The 19,460-nt window shown below is 43.5% G+C and overlaps 1 protein-coding gene across 1 annotated transcript in view; it reads right to left on the bottom strand.

Annotated features, from left to right (window-relative positions):
• Positions 1–356: 356 nt before the first annotated feature.
• SLC24A2 (solute carrier family 24 member 2) overlaps positions 357–19,460 on the bottom strand; it is a 181,950-nt gene continuing 162,846 nt past the window's right edge. The window contains exons 10-12 of the mRNA XM_075931491.2: positions 10,720–10,809; positions 9,193–9,359; positions 357–4,649 (exon numbers count right to left, since the gene is read on the bottom strand). Coding sequence (XP_075787606.1) covers positions 4,400–4,649; positions 9,193–9,359; positions 10,720–10,809 — 507 coding nt within the window. The 3' untranslated portion in view covers positions 357–4,399. The remainder of the gene's footprint in view (positions 4,650–9,192; positions 9,360–10,719; positions 10,810–19,460) is intronic.

Here is a 19,460-nt window from a genome sequence, read left to right as displayed (position 1 = left end):
GTGTGTTGTAAGCAAAACTCGTGAAGTCATTCTGCCGTTCTACTCTGCACTAGTTAGGCCTCAGCTGGAGTACTGTGTCAAGTTCTGGGCGCCACATTTCAAGAAAGATGTGGAGACATTGGAAAGGGTACAGAGAAGAGCGACAAGAATGATTAAAGGTTTAGAGAACATGACCTATGAAGCCAGGCTTCATGAACTGGGCTTGTTTAGTTTGGAAAAAAGAAGATTAAGGGGGGACATGATAGCGGTTTTCAAATATCTAAAAGGGTGTCACAAGGAGGAAGGCGAAAATTTGTTCCTCTTGGTTTCTGAGGACAGGACAAGGAGTAATGGGCTTAAAGTGCAGCAGGGGAGGTTTAGATTGGACATTAGGAAAAAATTCCTAACTGTCAGGGTGGTCAAATATTGGAATAAATTGCCAAGGGAGGTGGTGGAATCTCCCTCTCTCGAGATATTTAAGAACAGGTTAGATAAACATCTGTCAGGGATGGTGTAGACGGAGCTTGGTCCTGCCTTGAAGGCGGGGGGCTGGACTCGATGACCTCTTGAGGTCCCTTCCAGTCCTATTATTCTATGATTCTATGATCTCCCTCCTTCCTACCTCCCTGAATTTTTCCTTACAAGTGTTGTGCCTGCATCAAGACCTCTTCAGTAAAGGGGAGAAATAGCTGCAAGAAACTGCTGGGATTTTCAGGAAATGTCAAACATTGAACCTAGGGTATGTCAGCCTGCACAAGTAATTCAAGATCAATATTATTTTCCAAAGGGGAAAGAATAATCACTTGAAGGAGTAACTCCTCTATTCCAGTATAAGAAGATTTTAAATCTTATTTGAAGCACGATATGTCACAGTCTTGTGAGTTGTTTGAAAATACTGTAGAAGAGACTTTTCATCACAATGCACCTTGTTAGATGTTTCAGGTACTATTCTGCTATTTATTGTAACTTCAGCAAAATATGAATCTTCTAGTCAGTCTGTAGATCTCAGTATATTGTGTATAATTTTAAACATTCCCCCTCTCATTTAAAGGTTCAGCACTCAACAAAGTCCCATTTAGTACACAGCTCTTTCTATTCCTCTCTAATCTATGAGAAGAATACCTGGGGCCACTTTAAACATTTGTTTTTGTTTGCTAAAGCTACTGTGTGCATTGTCATCTAAGTTATCACAAAGGATTTGCTGGTTCCTTCATGATATATATCACAGTTGGGGCCAATTCTATTTTCACATAGCTAGGCAACCCCTCTGAGTAGGGCTGTTTTAGGATTTATGGGGCCCTACACAGTACTATTACCCAGATGCCCTTATGCCCAACGGCAGCCCAGGAAGGGGGCGGGGCGAATAATGAATTGTAGAGATTTTTTTATTATCTTCAGCAACACACTAATTAAATATTTCTGAAGCAAATTTTAAACTAAATTCAGAAACTCACAGTATATACCTGGGTTGGGCAAATGCCTGTTAAATAGCTTCATTACCACTTGAATGGCTCTTTCATAGCTTCTGTGTTCTGCTAATAGGTCTGGCAGACACTTTTTCACTTTCAAGTTAAGTAGATTATTTTGGGAGGAAGCAGAGTCATAGAACAGAGCTAGGAAGAGACAGGTGAGTGAACATTAAGACCCAGTGCTGCCCAAATTTTAGGTGCTCAGTGCAACTGTGTTTGGGTAAGTGTAGGGGTAAACTGAGGCAGTCCATGATATCTTGCTGAGAACTGAGAACTCAAATCCTAAATAATTAAGGCCAGGCCTGAGAAGCACACAGACAATAGCTACTGTGATCCTGGTTCCCCTGGCAACCACATTCCAAAGGGGCCTCACTCTGATAAGGCCTGGCTGGTACCAGCCAGGCTGCGCGGTTTCTCTCACTGTCTCCTGTAATTTCAGATAAATAAGCTTGGATCCCAAGAACTGTGCCAATGCAAGGAAGTAGTCATCTTGCAGTAGACACATCACAATTTCAGCAAAACAAGTTACCATCAACATGTCCATTTTGTTTATGTTGGCTCATTTAGCTTGTTAGAAATAATTACCTGTATTAGTGATAACATGTTTAATTGGTGATGGGCGGGGATCCTGTGTAACCTTGTAGTCCATTGGCTTATGTGCTCATAATGTTTCGGCAGCTAAACCTATCAAATCACTTCCACTCTGCCCATCTGCTGCCTATATATTCTAATGTATGTTTTGGTTAAGTTAGTGCTCTCCAGGTTAACCCCTGGTTGGTACTCCACCATTGCTGGTGTTCAATAAATCCTCTGCTTGTTTTCACCTGCACCCAGTGTGTCTGGAATTATTCCCTACAGTAAGGATGGTCCGGCCTCTGAAATCAGCAGGATTTTACTTGTGTAACTGAATTCACAATTTGGGCCCTGCATTTTTCTTCCCTCTCGGCACTTCCACTTCTTTCAGTTGAAGTCACTGTAAGTATGTAGATCTGCTCTTATATAGATCTATATCCATATTTCAGTTGCGAGAGCAGCACCATGATAATTAAGACTGTAGCACAGACAAGAGATAACTGCTGCTCCCAGTTACACAGGACTGAAGTTCCACTAAAATTGCAAAGGGCATGGCAGGTATGTAATTCAGAGCAGAATCTGTCTCTGTATGTAATTCTGTATATAGGTATTAAATCCTAAGCACAAGAAACTGTATCTCCTAATTTTCTTGCTTTCATTAGTACCTTAACTTTAATATCAACTTTTTTCTTGTGTTAAATATATATTTCTTATTCTTTGATTGACTATTGTTTTCTCAGTTTTTATGCTCTATGCAGATGTAGTTGTGGAGAGACATAAACATACAAACAAGAATACAATGAAGAGTAAAAGTGTGAAAACATGGAACAGCGAAAGAAAAGCATGGCCATAACACCAGAACAATCAACAAGACAAAATGTACTGAACCATCCATCTGTAGTCCAGGATAAAGTATTTCCAGGGCAGGTGGTATTTAAACCAGAAACAACTCTGAAATGAGTCACTTTTGGAACACATATACATATTGAAATTGCATGAACTATAATCAAACACAGACCCTGAAAAAACAAACAGGCATTATCTAAAATAATTTGTACTCAGGTTTCAAGTGTCCCATTTTATATCCAACTATAGGAAATGCAAAATATTTCTATGTAGGAGCATGGGGTTTTGTCTCTTTCCCTGGGCCTTTTTTGTTTTAATTTTGGACCTGCTTCTGTTCTCATGTCTTTAATATGAACTAGAATGGGATCTTCTTCCATGGGCCCCCTCAGACCACCATAATTAACACGTTAACACTTCAGAAAACTCTGCCTCACCTGACCATATTACAATTGTTAGAGCCCCTTGCTAAATTCTGAGACTTACAGGGGCAGACATTCAACTGGAATAAATTGTCATAGCTTCATTAGGGAACTGTGACAATTCACATCAATTGAGGATCTGCCACAAAGCTAATGAGAAAGTAAGTAACACTGAAGGATTTATTCTTGATAATTAGTGGTGGGAAATAGTCTATACAAGGATTTTTGCTTCAGCTTTCCATCATGCAGCTGCATCTAAATTTTATATGAAATACTACACATAAGCAAATCCAGCCTTCTTTCTGATATGAAAAGGCAAACCTATAGTGGTAATAGCATCAGAAATACATTGGTACTATTTATAGTATTGCTGCACTATAGAAAGTAGTGAATTCACGTAGTAGTCGAATTTTCTGCTTGCATGCTGAGATAATGCCAGAAGAGGCCACAAATCCCCAGTCTGGGTTTCACCTTTGACTATCACGAGTGTCTATATCAAGTAAAAATTGTCAGCCTACAGTGCACCAACAGTGCTAGAGCCAAGGTTTCTGGATGCTGCACAGTTTAGCAGTATTCTATTGAAACATCATCTGTAATTTGCCAAGGACTTCTACAATGTGGATATCCAAAATGTGTCCACGCTCACAGCACAAGTCCACCTGAATGAAGAGATGTGTGAGTCTGTTTCTGTCGGTTACTCATGCAGTCACGAGTTGGCTAACATCTTTCACTGACATTCAACTAGTAATACCTGTACGAATATATTACTCTTTGTGCCCATGAATAGACATATAGTAATATAGAGAAGGAGAGATACAACATAGTATACGTGTAGTACATATAATAACTTGTTTTGTTATAGCACACAAAGAGGACCTCTGCCAGTGAGCAGCAAGATCTTCCAAGTGACATGCAGAGAAGCTTCAGAGTAGCTGATCTCACCTTTTACAATTAACAGTTTTGTTCAGCAGCACAATTTTCCACTTCAAATCCAGCTCTTTTCATCCTCTTTATTTATTTGTTGTAATAAAAAGGGTTATGGTCTCTCTGCTTATTCACAGGGGACACTGTCCATTGCAGTTATTTGTTTTGTTCAAGAAACAGCGCTTCGTACTAGATAGAGATAGGACACAAGATCACTTTGTCCTCCAAAAGCACGCTGACGACCAGGAATATGAAATAGAGACCAAACATTGTGAAGCCCAAGAATTTATTCATCTTCCACTTGCATAAAGCAATGGAGAGGATGACAAAGAGTAGCATGATGAAGAGGAGGACGATAGCACAGAACAATCCATTGCTGCTGACAGTTACCGGGGAGAAGCTGTTAATTACAGCGTACAGGAGCCATGGAAGAGGAAGACTGAAAAACACAAAGAGAATTTGGAAATGCCATAGAGAAACAAATAATGGTGCTAAAGTGCTCTGGGGGCACAATTCAACATAAACTTGTTGATTTAAATATAATGAAGCCCATTTAATAGGATAGTGCAGGGACACAGTAAGGCATTTCTGTACTGAGCTTTGGGGAATAGATTAGGTGAGGCTAGGCCAGGGGAGTCCAAACTTTTCAAAAAGGGCCAGATTTGATGAAGTGAACATGCGTGAGGGCCGACCATTTTGCCTGACATTCTTTGAACCATTAAAATTAAATGCAAATTAACTATTTTATGCAAAGTTTATTGCAAACAACATACTTTTCATTTCGTCACATGGATGACAAATCTAAACAGGTGTTAAATCACTCTGCCTTTCATATCTGAAGGCCAGATGAAAAAAAAATCCAGGAAGCTGAAATATATGTCAGGAACATTGTAAAGTACATTACATATTATTGGTAATAAAGGTTGTCTGTCAACTTTTAAGTTCAAAAAATATGAACAGGAACATAACACCAAGTATACATGTTGTGTCCAAATATATTTATAACTGATTTAGACCAACTGACATTAACTGAGATTTTACAATGTATTCATCTCAATACATATGGATTCGTTGGGGGCCATAAAAGATAGATATTGCCAAATTACCTGGGGGGCCGTATTAAACCAGAACACGGGCCGCAATTGGCCCGCGGGCCGGACTTTGGACATGCCTGGGCTAGGCTGACACACATCCTATTTCTCAGCAATTGCTCCCAGTTGAGGCCCAGGCACAGACTGACAAGCTGGAGAAGACGGTGGCCAGAGTATCAGCCAGTGAGGAGAACAGAATTGGTTAGTTTTTGTGTCTGTTCAGCACCTATCCTACCACCATGCAGCTCTTTGGGCACCTCCAAAAAGTAAGTATTTACTACGTTTCTGCTGCCACAGGTTTATGTTGGGAGGTGAAGAATGGAAGGGAATTCACGTAAGTGAGATGGCTATGCTCCCAAGAACCCTTAGACTGTGTCTACATTGGCATGATTTTGCCTGTCTACACTGGCGGGGAGTTCTTGCACAAGAACACTGACGTTCTAATGTGTGAAATCAGTGCTTCTTGCGCAAGAACTATGATGCTCCCGCTCAGGAAAAAGCCCTCTTGTGCAACTGTTCTTGCGCACGAGGCCAGTGTAGACAGGCAACCTGAATTTCTTGCGCAAGAAAGCCTGATGGCTAAAATGGCCATCGGAGCTTTCTTGCGCAAGAAAACATCTACACTGGCAAGGATGCTTTTGCGCAAAAGCAGATCTCTTGCGCAAAAGCACATATTCCATGAGGAGTACAGCTAGTTCGGATTAGGAAACCTAATCCGAACTAGCTACTCCGTGCTGCGTGTAGCCGCATGGCACGGGGTTCAAACTGCCGGCATTTAAAAATGGCGCCGGCTGGCTTCATGAAAATGAAGCCCGGGAAATTCAAATCCCGGGCTTCATTTGCAAGTGTGGTATGCCTACATTACCCTCCTAGTTCGAATTAGGAGGGTAGTGTAGACATACCCATAGTGTTTACACAAGCAAACCGCTATTTTGAATTAAATTCGAAATAGTGGGGCCCTTAATTCAAGTTAGTTAAACCTCATTTTACGAGAAATTATGCCTAACTCGAATTAGCTAATTCGGAATAAGCGCTGTGTAGACGCTTATTCTGAAATAGGGGGCCTCCAGCCTTCCCAGTTTCCCCTGGTGGCCGCTTTGGGCCAAACCAGGAAAACTCTTCTCCCTCCCCCCAGCCCCGGAGCCCTTAAAGAGACAGACTCTGGCCACAGTGCTTGTGCCAGCTCCAAGCCTGCCGGCCCAGAGCCAGCAGTCACTGTCCCGACCCAGTGGCCTCAAAACATGAGCCAGCAAGCCACTGGCAGCCAGACCTCCACTGCACCCCAGGAGTAGTCTGCCAGCTCCCAGGAGCCTGCCTGGGCCCGGAGAAGTTGGGCGCCTTCCTGGTCCAGAGCAGAGATCAGGGTGGACCATACTCAGGTTTGGGCGGATGCCCCCAATGTCCATGATCTCTGCACTAGACAGAGGAACACAGCCGTCTATGGCAGGAAAGCTGCCAGCCTGGCCACCAAAGGCCACACGCAAACCCAAGAGCAGGTTTGTATGAAAATCTAGTTGGTCCAGCAAGACCCCCAACTCTGAGCTTCTCCTCCCCCTTCCAGCTCCCTCCTCCCAGGTTTCCCTCTCCCCTCTCCCACCCTCATTCCACCCCAGTTTCGATCAATAAAGAGAGTTTGTTTTTGGTAAGAAATGTGTTTTTATTTGACATCAGGAAGGGAGGTCAGAGAGGGGTAAGTGGAAGGAGGGAGGAATGAGGCACAAGCCCCCAGTGGGGCAGACCAGGGAGACTCTTAGTGCTCCTCAGGGTGGAAGCTCTCCTGCAGGGCCTGCTGGACACTGACAGCCCCCCGATGGACCTCCGGGATGGCAGCCTGCAGAAAGTGCAGCCAGGCTCACAGCAACACATCCTCAAGAAGCACCAGAGTGCCCAGGGGCAGCTCCGGCTCCATGTTGCAGAGTGCTGTGGTGTCCCGAGTGAGGGCAACCAAAGCACGCAGAGACATAAATGCTTTGCTGTCCCTCATCGAGGCAGGCAAGCAAGCAGGAACACCTGAGAACCGGCTGCCTGAGTGGGCTGTCCCTTTAAGCACAGGCCTCAGATAGCCTCAGGCAGCAGCCACACGCAGACACTCCGGACCTGATGCCCTGCCTGACCTGGTTCTGGCTGGCCTTAAATCCGATTCTGTGTCCAGTCAGTGTGGATGCAGTTTTTTGAATTAGCAAAATGCTAATTCGAGCTGCATTTTGTGTGTAGACGTGTTAATTCGAATTAGCTTAATTTGAATGAACTATTTTGAATTAAGATAACTCGAATTAATGCTGTAGTGTAGACATACCCGAAGCGTGCAGTGTAGACGTAGACCTTGAGTATAAGCTAATGGAAAAGTGTTTAAACTTAAGCTGATTTTCTGTGTCTGTGGTGGGTATTACTGCATTTTCCATTCTGTAGCTCTTCTGAGGCAACATTACTCCTGACTATGTCAAATAGAAATAAACATTTAAACCATTCATAAGCGTTTAGCAGAGCTGTGAACAGGTAAAAAATGTCTGAAAAGCTCACATAATTCAAACCATCTAATCTCTGATTAACCTGATCAAAATGAAATATTTTTTAAGGCTTAAGCTGTACTTAAACTGGAAACTAAGCTGAATTATGCCATTTTTAATCAAAATTATAGCAGAATGCCCAAGATATACAAAGCGCCTTACATTTTCACAGATAAAATCTTAAACTGAGAAAAATAAAAGGCTATATTGAAATATTGCAACCCCCTACCTTTCTTGCAATATGTCCATTGCATATGTTTTAAGTTTAAGCACTGGGGATGCATAGTGATTTAATGTGTGTAGATATCACATTCCTTAACTGATTATTTTAAAACAAAACATGCTACTGCATTCACCATACTAATAAAGAGAGAGGCTGAGACCAAAGTGATAGGGATAGCTAATGGGGTGGTAAAAATAAACCATTTCTACACCTCACCAATTTCTGGGACTGTTTTATATCAAACCAACTCCTGGTGTAATTTAGAGCATCCTTAGATTGCTCTACATTGCTTCAGCTGCTGATGGCCAGCAAGTGGTGATAGTCAGATTTTCAGTTCCTATTCTTAGAGCAGAGATAGAGTGTGGGTGGCAGGTGACTTTAACCCTCACATCCTATGTTCTGAGGCAGCCATGAATTTGATTGACCCTGATGTAAGTTAAAACAGTAGCAATGAGCCTCTAACTTGTGCTCAGCTTCCCATGGCCCCATTGGGGCAAACAATGCATTACATCTGTCCTTACCCCAATTACCATTATACCCAGGGTTGGAAGCAGGGCTTTTGTTGAACCTTTTCACTCTATAGCTGCCAGAAAGGCCCTTGCACAGAGTATGTTCTCAGGGTACCATTTCTGCACACTTTAAGGCCTCCTTTCACTGTCAGAACTATGTGAAGGAACCTCAGATTAACAGAAGCAATGCCTGTATGTCTGGATTTATTTAGAGGGTGAAATACTCATGTTATAGTCTAGAGCTGGTAAGGTACTGCAAGAACAAAAGCATTCATAATCAGTGATCACACAGATAGCTGAATAAAAGGCACCAAATCCAAAATTGCCGACTAAAGCAAAGCATGCTTTAAACACTTCACCTGCAACAATATTCTTAAGTATTTTAAAAATGTGAAATTTATCTGACTGGTTCCTTAAATACACACAAACTGGAAGCTCATGCAACTGATTTATTTAACAACAACTACTTACTCACTTTTGACCTAATTATATAGTAACCTTGATAAAGATAAAAAAAACAGTAAAACACATTGCATGTGTAAACTACTGTATTTTGAAATCTTCTACTCTTCTGTTATAAGAAAGAGTAGAAAATAAAGGTAGCCAACACCGTGACAAAAATTAGCCATAATTATCATTGTGCAGTACTTACCCCACTGTGATGTCAAAGATGTTGCTTCCAACAGAGCTGGATACAGCCATATCACCTAGGCCTTTTCGTGCCACAATAACACTGGTAATTAAGTCAGGGATAGAAGTGCCCGCAGCTAGGATTGTCAATCCCATGATTTCTTCACTAATGCCAATAGTCTCACCAACCTAAAAGGTATTTGGAAAAATACAAAAGAATGCACTGAGGTCATAGAAGGAATGAGCATTCTTTGCTGTAAATATGGTTGAAATGGAAAAATAAATTAGGGGCATGTTCTCGTCTCATTCTTTAGTAGAACACCGATGAAAAGAGAATAGAACTCCCAAGCTTTTGGTACATGACATTTTTTAGTTTTGGAATTAAATATGACAAATCCGACTTAGTGACTTTTCTAATACTTATTGCCAATACAGAGGAAAAGAACATATTTATGTTATTAATGAAATGGTCAGTAGGGAAGATGTTATTGATTGCCTCTTTAGGGCCAAATGCTGCCCTGTATTGTACAGTGTAGTTTGGAGAGGTAAGAGGAGAGGGGTCTGCAGGATAAGAGAGTCCATTGCTAATGTGTTTGCTGGTGCTGTACAGCCCCAAATTAGCTTTCTGCCAGTATGGGGATGCGGTTAGATTCTCAGCAGGCTAATATGTTTGGCAGTGTGCTATCAGGATATAGAATCATAGGGTTGAAATAGACCTCAGGAGTCCATCAAGTCCAATCCCATGCTAAAAGCAGGACCAACCCCAACTAAATCATCCCAGGCAGGGCTTTGTCAAGCCAGAACTTAAAAACCTCTAGGGCTTTATTTATATATATATATATATATATATATATATATATATATATATATATATATATATATATATATATATATATATATAATTAATTTGTGCCATTTGCTTTGGCCTCATATTTTTCTTAAGTGTTTTTCTTCTTTGAGAACTAGAGCTGTACAAATCATGCAGTAGTCAGAGGGATTCACCAGCTGAAGCATGTGGCTTGATTCCCAGTGATTCAGAAGGATCCAACCCCTTTCTTCTTAAACCCAGGAAAGGAAGTACTTGGACTTCTTCCAGAGGGGCACAGCTTAAATAGTGAATGGGGTAGAGGAGAGCACATAGCTTTTACAGAGAAGTTTTACCAAATAGCAAAATAAAGAAAAATAACCTGATTGTGATTAAATATGTTTTCCCTTTACTCACGATCTGTGCTGATCTGTACTTCAAGGCCTAGTTCCCTCCCATGTCCAATATTTTTATAGGCATGGTCATTCTGACTACTGCATCTACTCCTTCCAGCCCTTAACTTCGAATTTTTACACAAAAAGAGCAGGAACGGTATCTATATGCAATTCAAATTTCAGCACTGTATCTCATTGGTTCTTTTGCGCCCCTGCCAGCACCCATTTTACCTAAATGTAACCCTTAAGTCACCGGGTGCTGTCCAGCACTCCTCCTATCCATCAGATGGCCCTAAATGTCAAAGACAAGTAGAAAAGCTTACAGTTCACACCTTTATCAGTTGCTTACCTGATGGGCCCACCAGACCATTAAATATGAAAAAACTGCTATCCAAGTGATCGATCCGAAGAATGTGATAGGAAAAAATTTCCTGGAAGACTGAAAGAAATAAAACAGAAATTATGTGCATTTATGCTAATTATTGACCAATGCATATACAGTTCCAAACAAATTCAAAATTATAAACATCAAGGCTGTGTCTACACTGGCATGAATTTCCGGAACTGCTTAAAACGGAATACTATTCCGTTTTCAGTTTTTCCGGAAAAGGAGCGTCTACATTGGCAGGCTGCTTTTCCGGAAAAGCCCTTTTTCTGGAAAAGCGTCTGTGGCCAATGTAGACGCGCTTTTCCGGAAAAGAGCCTCGATCGCCATTTTTGCGATCGGGGCTTTTTTCCAGAAAAGACTACTGGGCTGTCTACACTGGCCCTTTTCCGGAACAGTGTTCCGGAATAAGGACTTATGCCCGAGCGGGAGCAGAATAGCTTTTCCGGAATAGCGGCTGATTTTGTACAGTAGAGTGTCGTTGCTTTTCCGGAAATTCAAGGGCCAGTGTAGACAGGTCGCAGCTTATTCCGGAAAAGCGGCTGATTTTCTGGAATAAGTGGCCCAGTGTAGACACAGCCCAAGTGATCTACGTTAGAAGAGGGTTCTGTTGGTGAATGCCTGCATGCCCTGATCCTGCAGGTCTTATACAGGCAAATTTTCCAATAGGAAAATAGCCGATGTCAAGATTGTAGTATCAGAAGTGTAGCAGTGATCCTGGTCATACTGAATAGTAAATATTAGTTTGCAATTTATTTTGTATATTCTTAGGTCCAAATCTGCTTCCGTGCTTTTTTGAATTAGAACCTTGGCTTCAAATTTATCAACTAGCTTATTCATAAGGAATCATTTTGAAAATGGAAAATTGTTGTAACAGGCTTTGATATTCTTTAGAGCCATTTTCCACTTTTTAAGTGATTTCTTGTGAATAAAAGTTATTCAAACCAATCTTTATCTTGAGGTCTAAAAGCCAAGTAGCATTATTCCTGTTTTAGAGGGGAAAACTGATGGTGAAGTGATTTGCTTAAAGTAATTCAGCAGGCTAGAGAAGGAAATCAAACGACATCACCCAAATGTCAGTATAGTACCACATCCACAAGGCTATACTGCCATGCACACTCACTCAAAATATTCCAGGTACAATTTATATAAAGAATTATTCCAGAGCACTGTTGGAAAAATCTCTGGTTGCTGGTGTGAGGATGCACCAGCACTCAAAGTGGAGCACCCCACAGGGACATCACTCAAAGAAGAACATCAGTTACTGTTGAGGTAAGTAACCTTCTCTTTTTCTTTGAGAGATGTCCCCATGGATGCTCCACATTAGGTGACTACAAAGCTATTACAGATCAAAGAGGCAGGAACTTTGGATCTGGCAGAAATGTGGTGGGAAGAAGCACCTTAGCAAATCTCAGGTTGGAGAGAGGTCCCTGCGTAAGTGCGTAGTGCTTTGCAAATGTGTAGTCTGATGACCATGTAGCAGCTGCACAAATGTCTCTTATGGGTTGTGACGGGGCAGCAGAGCCCCACACTTACAGTCTCTCCCCTCCGGGGGAAATAGGCAGCAGAGCGGCACGGGGCAGTCGCCGCCACCCCGCGTGCCCAAGGCAGGACAGTAGAGTGCCCCAAAGCCGGCCCAGCTCCAGGGGACCGGGGAGCTCCGGAGGGAATAGCGTTACGTGTCAAGGACACCAGGAGAGAATACCAGGAGGATGTGGGACCTATTGAGACAGGAGGGGGAGGAAGCAACCCAGGGCAGGGCCAGGGAGGAAGGTCTGCGGACTGACGAGTTAAGGGCAACACCCTGTCAATCAGGTCGTAGGGGAAGAAAAGGCTGCCCCTTGACCTTAGGGCCCTGGGTTGGGACTCGGAGAGAGGGCAGGCCCACATCCCTCTTCCCCTTCTTCACCACCTACTGCCCCAGTCAACTGGAGCAGTGTTTTTGGCAGCGGCCAAGAGGAGGGCCCTGCGAGGCCCGGCAGGGCCAGCAACTCGAGGACCAGACTAGAGAGTCCTTTTACATGGGTACTTTGTGGAGGAATGCTATTGAGGTAGACATGGCTCTGATAGAATGTGCCTGTATGTTGTCTGGAGGGACCACCTCTTAATGGGTGGGTATGTAAAGTGACCTTGTCTTTAAAAAAGGTGGTATATGGGGGATTAGGGCTGTGATCTCTCCCACCCGTCTCTCCAAGGTACAGCCGATCCCCGAGTTGCGAATGGCCGACTTATGACCATTCGCAGTTATGACCAAAGCTGTCGTAAATGGCAGACCCTGAGTTAGAAAAGCGATCCGCGCTTACGAACAGTGCGGTCGCGTGTAACTCTATGGGGTCCGACTTACGAACAAACCGAGTTATGACCAATTGCTTGGTCCATAACCGGTTCGTAAGTCGGGAAGAGGCTGTAATGGCTGCAAGAAAGACGGTCTTCATAGATAAGTGTAGGAGGTAGTGGCCATTGGTTTGAAGGGTGGCCGGGTTAAAGCGTTCAGTACAAGATGCAGGTCCATGTTGGTGGGGTGATATTAGGATAAAGTGCTTGAAGACTATTTAAAAAGCTCTTTGTGAGTGGATGTGTAAATATTAATAAGTTGTCTGTCTTAAGGTGGAAAGTACTAATAGCGGCAAGATGAACTTTAGTGGAACTTATTGCAAGGCCCACTTGTTTAAGGTGCAGAAGATACTCGAGGATGGCAGGTAAGGAGGATGTAGAGGGTGCTTCCTGGTGGTGTATGCACCACATGTTGAATCTTTTCCATTTTTTAAGGTAAGTCTTACAGGTGCTCTGCACCCTATTGTGTAGAAAGGCTCTGTACTTCTTGTGAGTAAGTCAGTTCTAGTTCAGAGAACCATCGAGGAGTCACGCCTTCAGGTGTAGTGAGTCAAGGTTTGATTGGGCAGTGTGGGGTTCTGGGGGAAGAAGGAGATTGTGGCTGTGTGGTAAGTGGACCAGTGTCACACAGACATCCTCATTAAAAAGGGGAACCATGGCTGACGTGGCCATGATGGAGCTATACAAATTGTGTGCGATTTGACTCTTTTTGCCTTGTGGACCACCTTGTTCAACAGCGGTATGGGAGGAAATGCATACAGGAGGTGGGATGACCAGCTGATGAGAAAGGCGTCTCCCATGGACCTTTTGCCGATGCCTGCCTTGCCTTGAAGCAGAATAGGTGACATTTTCTGTTGGATTGTGTGGCAAATACGTCTATGATGGGGTGACCTCATAGTCAAAAAATGCATGACCACATGTGTGGGTTTATTTGCCACTTGTGCTCGATTGGGAGGGCTCAGCTGAGTGGTTCTGCCATTGTGTTTAAGATGCCCAGAAGGCGCATTGTGGTAATGTTTATACCATATTTGAGGCACCAGTACCAAAGTGCAATGTCTTCTATGCAAAGTGGTCGAGATTGGGCCTTGCCCAGTATATAAAATATTGCTGTAACATTGTCTACGTACAGTCTGACATGATTGCTGACGATGAACAGGAAGAATTTCATGCAAGCATGTCTGACTGCATGCCGTTCTAGGAAGTTTATATGTCCGTTCTTGCCGCTGCTGGACCACAGACCCTGGGCCTTGTGATGTCATAGCTTAGTGCCCCATAATGTAAGAGATGCCTCTGTCGTCATGGAGATGGATGGTTCTGATGGATAGAAGGGGACTCCGGAACAAAGGTTTTGTGGACTTGTCTACCATTGCAGGGATTTTTTTTACCAGTATTGGGAGGATGAGGGATTTGGATAGTGGGTGGATACTGGGCTTGTAGACCTGAACCAGCCATCCCTGTAAACATCTCATGTGGAGCCAAGTGTTGCCGACAATAAAATTGCACATTGCCATATGCTCCAGGAGCTAAAGGCATTCATGTACTGTTGCTCAGGGACTGTATTGTAAGGTGTTTATCAAGGACACAATTTTTTAGAAACAGGTTGTAGGAAGGGATGCAGTGGCCCTTGTTGAGTGGAGAGATGTTCCTATAAGCTGAATCTTTTGTGTGGGAGATAGCGTTGATTTGTCTTCATTTATTTGTAGGCTGAGGTGTTGGAATTGGTGTCTTGTGATCGACAGCAAGCAGCAGAAGTCGTTGTCTGAGCGCACCTTTAGACAGCCGTCATCCGGGTATGGGAATATGATGATGCTTAGCTTCCTCAGGTATGCTGCAATAACCACCAGAACATTTGAGAAGGCTCTCGGGGCTCTAGAAAGTCCAAAGGGGAGTACTTTGTATTGGCAGTGTTGTGAACCTACAACAAATTGGATAAAAAGTCAATGAGCTTCATGGATAGAGATATAAAAATATGCATCTTGCAAGTCAAAGGACGAGAACCAATCATCCTGTTCCAATATTGGTATAATAGTAGCAAGCGTCACCATCTTGAATTTCTGTTTCTGAAAAAATGTGTTGAGTGCTTGCAGGTCCAAGATGGGTCTCCCACCTCCAAACTGTTTTCCTGTCAGGAAGTAATATGAAAAACCTTTCCCCCTAAATTGTGCAGGGACTGGTTTAATCATCCCTATGTGCAAAAGGTGTTCTACCTTGTGTTGAAGCAGTTTCTCATGAGAGTGATCCCTGAAAAGGGTCTGGGATGGGGTATGGAAAGGGGTAGAGGCACGAAAGGAATAAGATAGCCTTTTCAGTAATCTGGAGTACCCATCTGTCAGAGGTTATACACGTCTTCTTCTTCTTCTTAAACCCTTGCACTCCGAGTTCAGCATAGGTCATCTACAAGTCTCCTCCACTTCACTCTCTCGAGACAAAACTTCTAGCTGACTCCAGGAGTACCCCAGTTGCTGTCCTTCAGTCTCAGTAGATCTTTTCCACATTGTCCAAGGTCTGCCAGTTGTTAAAAATGGTAACTGACAGTGATGAAAGAATTTAGCTTGCACAGGTAGCTTTGGAATAGGTGAGAGGCTCTCATGCCCCTCAACCTGAAGTTCAAATTTGCTTATTGGATTGCTATGACTGTTGCGAGTTGGTAGAGGGAAGGTGTCATCAATGGTTTTTGCCTCTACCTCTGTTCCGTGGATGTTGGTCTTGTCTGTTGTAACACTGAGTGAAGAATTTCAATGGTACTGGTTTCAAACAGTTTCTGACCATCAAATGGAAGATCTTCCACCATAGCTTGGATTTCTCTAGGAAATGAAGTGGAGTTAAACCATGAAGCCCTTCTTGTCACTCCTGTTGTTGCTATAGATTGTGCAGCCATATCAGCAGCATCTAATGCAGCCTGCAAAACTGTTCTGATAATTGTGTGACCCTCGGGGCTCTGAACTGAAGTCTTTTTGCCTCAGGAATATTTGCAATAAAATAATTGAGCTTGGTGTAATTTCTGTAGTCATATTTACTAAACACAGCAGCATAATTGGAGATACAAAACTGTAAGGTAGAAGACTCATAAACTTTATGTCCGAATAAATCAAGTCTCACCATTGCGGTCCGATAGGGTGGACAGGCATTATTGCTGCTTACTTTTCTGGTGCACCGCTTCCACCACCGAAGGGTTAGGTACTGGGTGAGTAAAAAGAAACTCAGAGCACTCGGGTGGAATATAAGACTTCTCGTCTGCTCTCTTAGAGGTAGGGGTGATTGATGCAGGAGTTTGCCACACGGTGTTTGCAGGTTCCATTATTGCTAGATTAATCGGCAGTACTATTTTAGAAGATGTTACTGAGTGCAATACGGATGTTAATTCATGTTGGTTTTTGCCGACCTCCTGGAGGGGAATGTTTAATTCAGTTTAAAAAGGTCTTGAAAAAGTGCAGTCATCTGAGGTAGTTGGAATTGGAGGTACAGCTGCTTCTTCTACTAGGGCTGAGCGCATTCGCAGCCTCAGGGATACTGCTCTAAAATCTTTGATCAATGAGTCGGCGGCGGCACACCAATGTAATGTGGAGCACCCACGGGGACATCTCTCTCGAGGAAAGGTAAACCTGTACACACACAATAGTCTCTTTGAAGCTCATTAATGAGTTCCAAAATCTATATCACACCAAAGCAGATTCATTTTTAATTAGGATTTCTCCTTTTCTTAAATCAAGCTTTGAATGTGCATATTCTCATAAAAAATTAATAGGTTATATTAAAATTCATGACTTATTTTGGTTTCTGTTCCTTTCAATTTCATTCCCCATCCCCATTACCTTTTTTAGCCAATTATATCCATTTACAGAGGAGAGCTTATGTCAATTAGCTGGCAGTGGAATCTTGATTGTAATTCTGTTTGGGATAATCACAACGTAAATCAAACTATTGCTTGAAACTAAATGTGTATTGTGAATGAATGCTTCACATTTTGTGGCTTCCTATGATCATGTGTTTCCCTCCCCCAGCTGGAGTTGGAGCTTGGCAGGAGTTGCAGTCAGGGTTGCACACCCTTGCCCCACAGCTGTGGCCAGTTCTGAAGAAGGAGCTGTGTGCCCCACCACTATGTCCCCTGCTGTGCTTCGGCTCCATAGCTTCCACTAAGGGCTGCAGCCACTAGGCCTGTGTATCACCTTCATGATGTTCTAGGGCCATGCACCTCCAGGCAACTACCAGGGCTTGGCAGGGGGCTGCAGCCGGGGGCCACAAACCCGTCCCGCGGCTGCAGCAAGCTCGAGGCTACGTCTACACTGCATCCCTCTTGCAAAAGCCTATGCAAATGAAGTGCATATTGCTGCACTCCATTTGCATAATTAATTAGGGGCATTTTTGTGCAAGAGGCTTTTGCACAAAAAGGAGCCATCTACACAGCTCCTTATTGGGCAAAAACACCCTCTTGTGCAAGAGCTGTTCTTCCTGAAAAAACGAGGCCCCTAATTCATTTTGCAAATGAAGCATGGCAATATACTAATCTGCCCTTCATTTGCATAGTTTTTTGCACAAGAGGGATGCAGTGTAAATATAGCCTTAGTGTGGGAGCTTCTACAAGGGACTACAGTGGGAACTGTGCTGCAGCCAGAGCCATGTGCCCAGCTCCACGGGTTCTGCCAGGGGCTACAATGGAGGTCAGGGGCTGTCGCCAGGGCTGCAGGGCAACATCTAATTTTTCTATCCATGTGCAGAATAAATGTTGTTACATGTTCTCAGGCATGTGTGGATGTGCGCCACTAGTAGAAACAAATGTTGCTGGCTATGGATACTGTGGGGCTATGTCTAGACTGGCATGATTTTCCGGAAATGCTTTTAACGGAAAAGTTTTCCGTTAAAAGCATTTTCGGAAAAGCGCATCTAGATTGGCAGGATGCTTTACTGGAAAAGCACTTTTTGTGGAAAAGCGTCCGTGGACAATCTAGATGCGCTTTTCCGGAAAAAAGCCCTGATCACCATTTTTGCGATCGGGGCTTTTTTTGCGGAAAACAGTACTGTGGGGTGTCTACACTGGGCATTTTGCGCAAAAGTCTTTCGGAAAAAGACTTTTGCCCGAACGGGAGCAGCATAGTATTTCTGAAAAATCACTGAGGATCTTACATGAGATCGTCAGTGCTTTTCCGGAAATTCAAGCGGCCAGTGTAGACAGCTGGCAAGTTTTTCCGGAAAAGCGGCTGATTTTCCGGAAAAACTTGCCAGTCTAGACACAGCCTGGGAGCGCTGCTACAGTGGCGTGGGAACATTTTAAAGAGTGGGGGTGCTGAAATCCAGCTCCTTTTCTTCATCCACTCTCCCCTAGCTGAAGCCAGGAGCAAAGCACAGGGCCAGCAGCCAGAACACTGGGTGTGGGTCTGGCAGCACAGCCCCCTGGCATGTGGGCAGCAGATAGGAACCCAGGCACAGAGGCGGCAGCCTGAACCCCGCTGCACAGGGCTGGCAACAGAGCCCCCCATGTGTGGGGCGGTGGCCAGGAGCCCAGGAGTGCTGCAACGCCCTCTGCTTTCCCCCACCCTTCATGGGACTCCATTCCCCCTTACCTAGCCCTGCCTCCCCCCACGTTGTTTTTAGTAAAGTCAAGGATAGGTTTCAGTGTCCCCTGTGCGTTTTCGTTTATTGCATGTGACTCTTACTAAAAATAACGGAGACAAATATTAGCCTTAAATACAGGCCATTCTTCTGCTTAGCAAAACTAGCCAAACAATACAGTGCATTCATATCAAACCATGAGCTCTCAGGTGAGCCTGCAACTTACACTTGAACTACCATTTTAGATTGTAAAATGTCTGATATATTCAAGCTCTGTCTGTTCTTTCATTTTCTGGAACATAGCTCTCCACATAAGCCTATGAGTAATTTCCAACTGCAGGGAGAGAATTAGGCTCAGAAATGTACTGAATGTTCCCATTACTTTCTGTGAACAGACTGCAATTAGAGTTGGAGAGCAAGCACTATTTGAATATTGTCAATTCAGCATACCCAAATCTGTCTAAAAAGTTCTTTTTTCACAGAGCTCACAGAAATTCAAGGCCCCTCCTTCTCTTAGACCAGAACCAGAGATGAAAGTAAGTGGGTACACCCAGGTGTGCAGTTCTAGTAAGAGATGGCCAAATTGCAGCGAAAGCCAGTGGGGAGCTTTTTAAAGAGCTGTCAGGGACCTGGGTTTGCAATCGGACAGTATATATAAGAAATTTTTAATTACTTTCACTGCTGACCAGCACCCATTCAACTTGCCCACAATAGGTAGAACAAACATTCTCCTGGGGCAGCGAAATATTCCAGGACTGTTTTGTGTGGTTGACTGCAATCTAAATGGAGTGCCTGTAGACACTACTTGTGACAAAGGAAGGTTT

Source organism: Pelodiscus sinensis, chromosome 6 (genome assembly GCF_052426305.1).
Source record: "Pelodiscus sinensis isolate ZL-2025 chromosome 6, ASM5242630v1, whole genome shotgun sequence".
Lineage (NCBI taxonomy): Eukaryota > Metazoa > Chordata > Testudines > Trionychidae > Pelodiscus > Pelodiscus sinensis.
The sequence above is the reverse complement of the archived record's forward strand: the minus strand, read 5'-3'. Positions and strand labels throughout refer to the sequence as shown.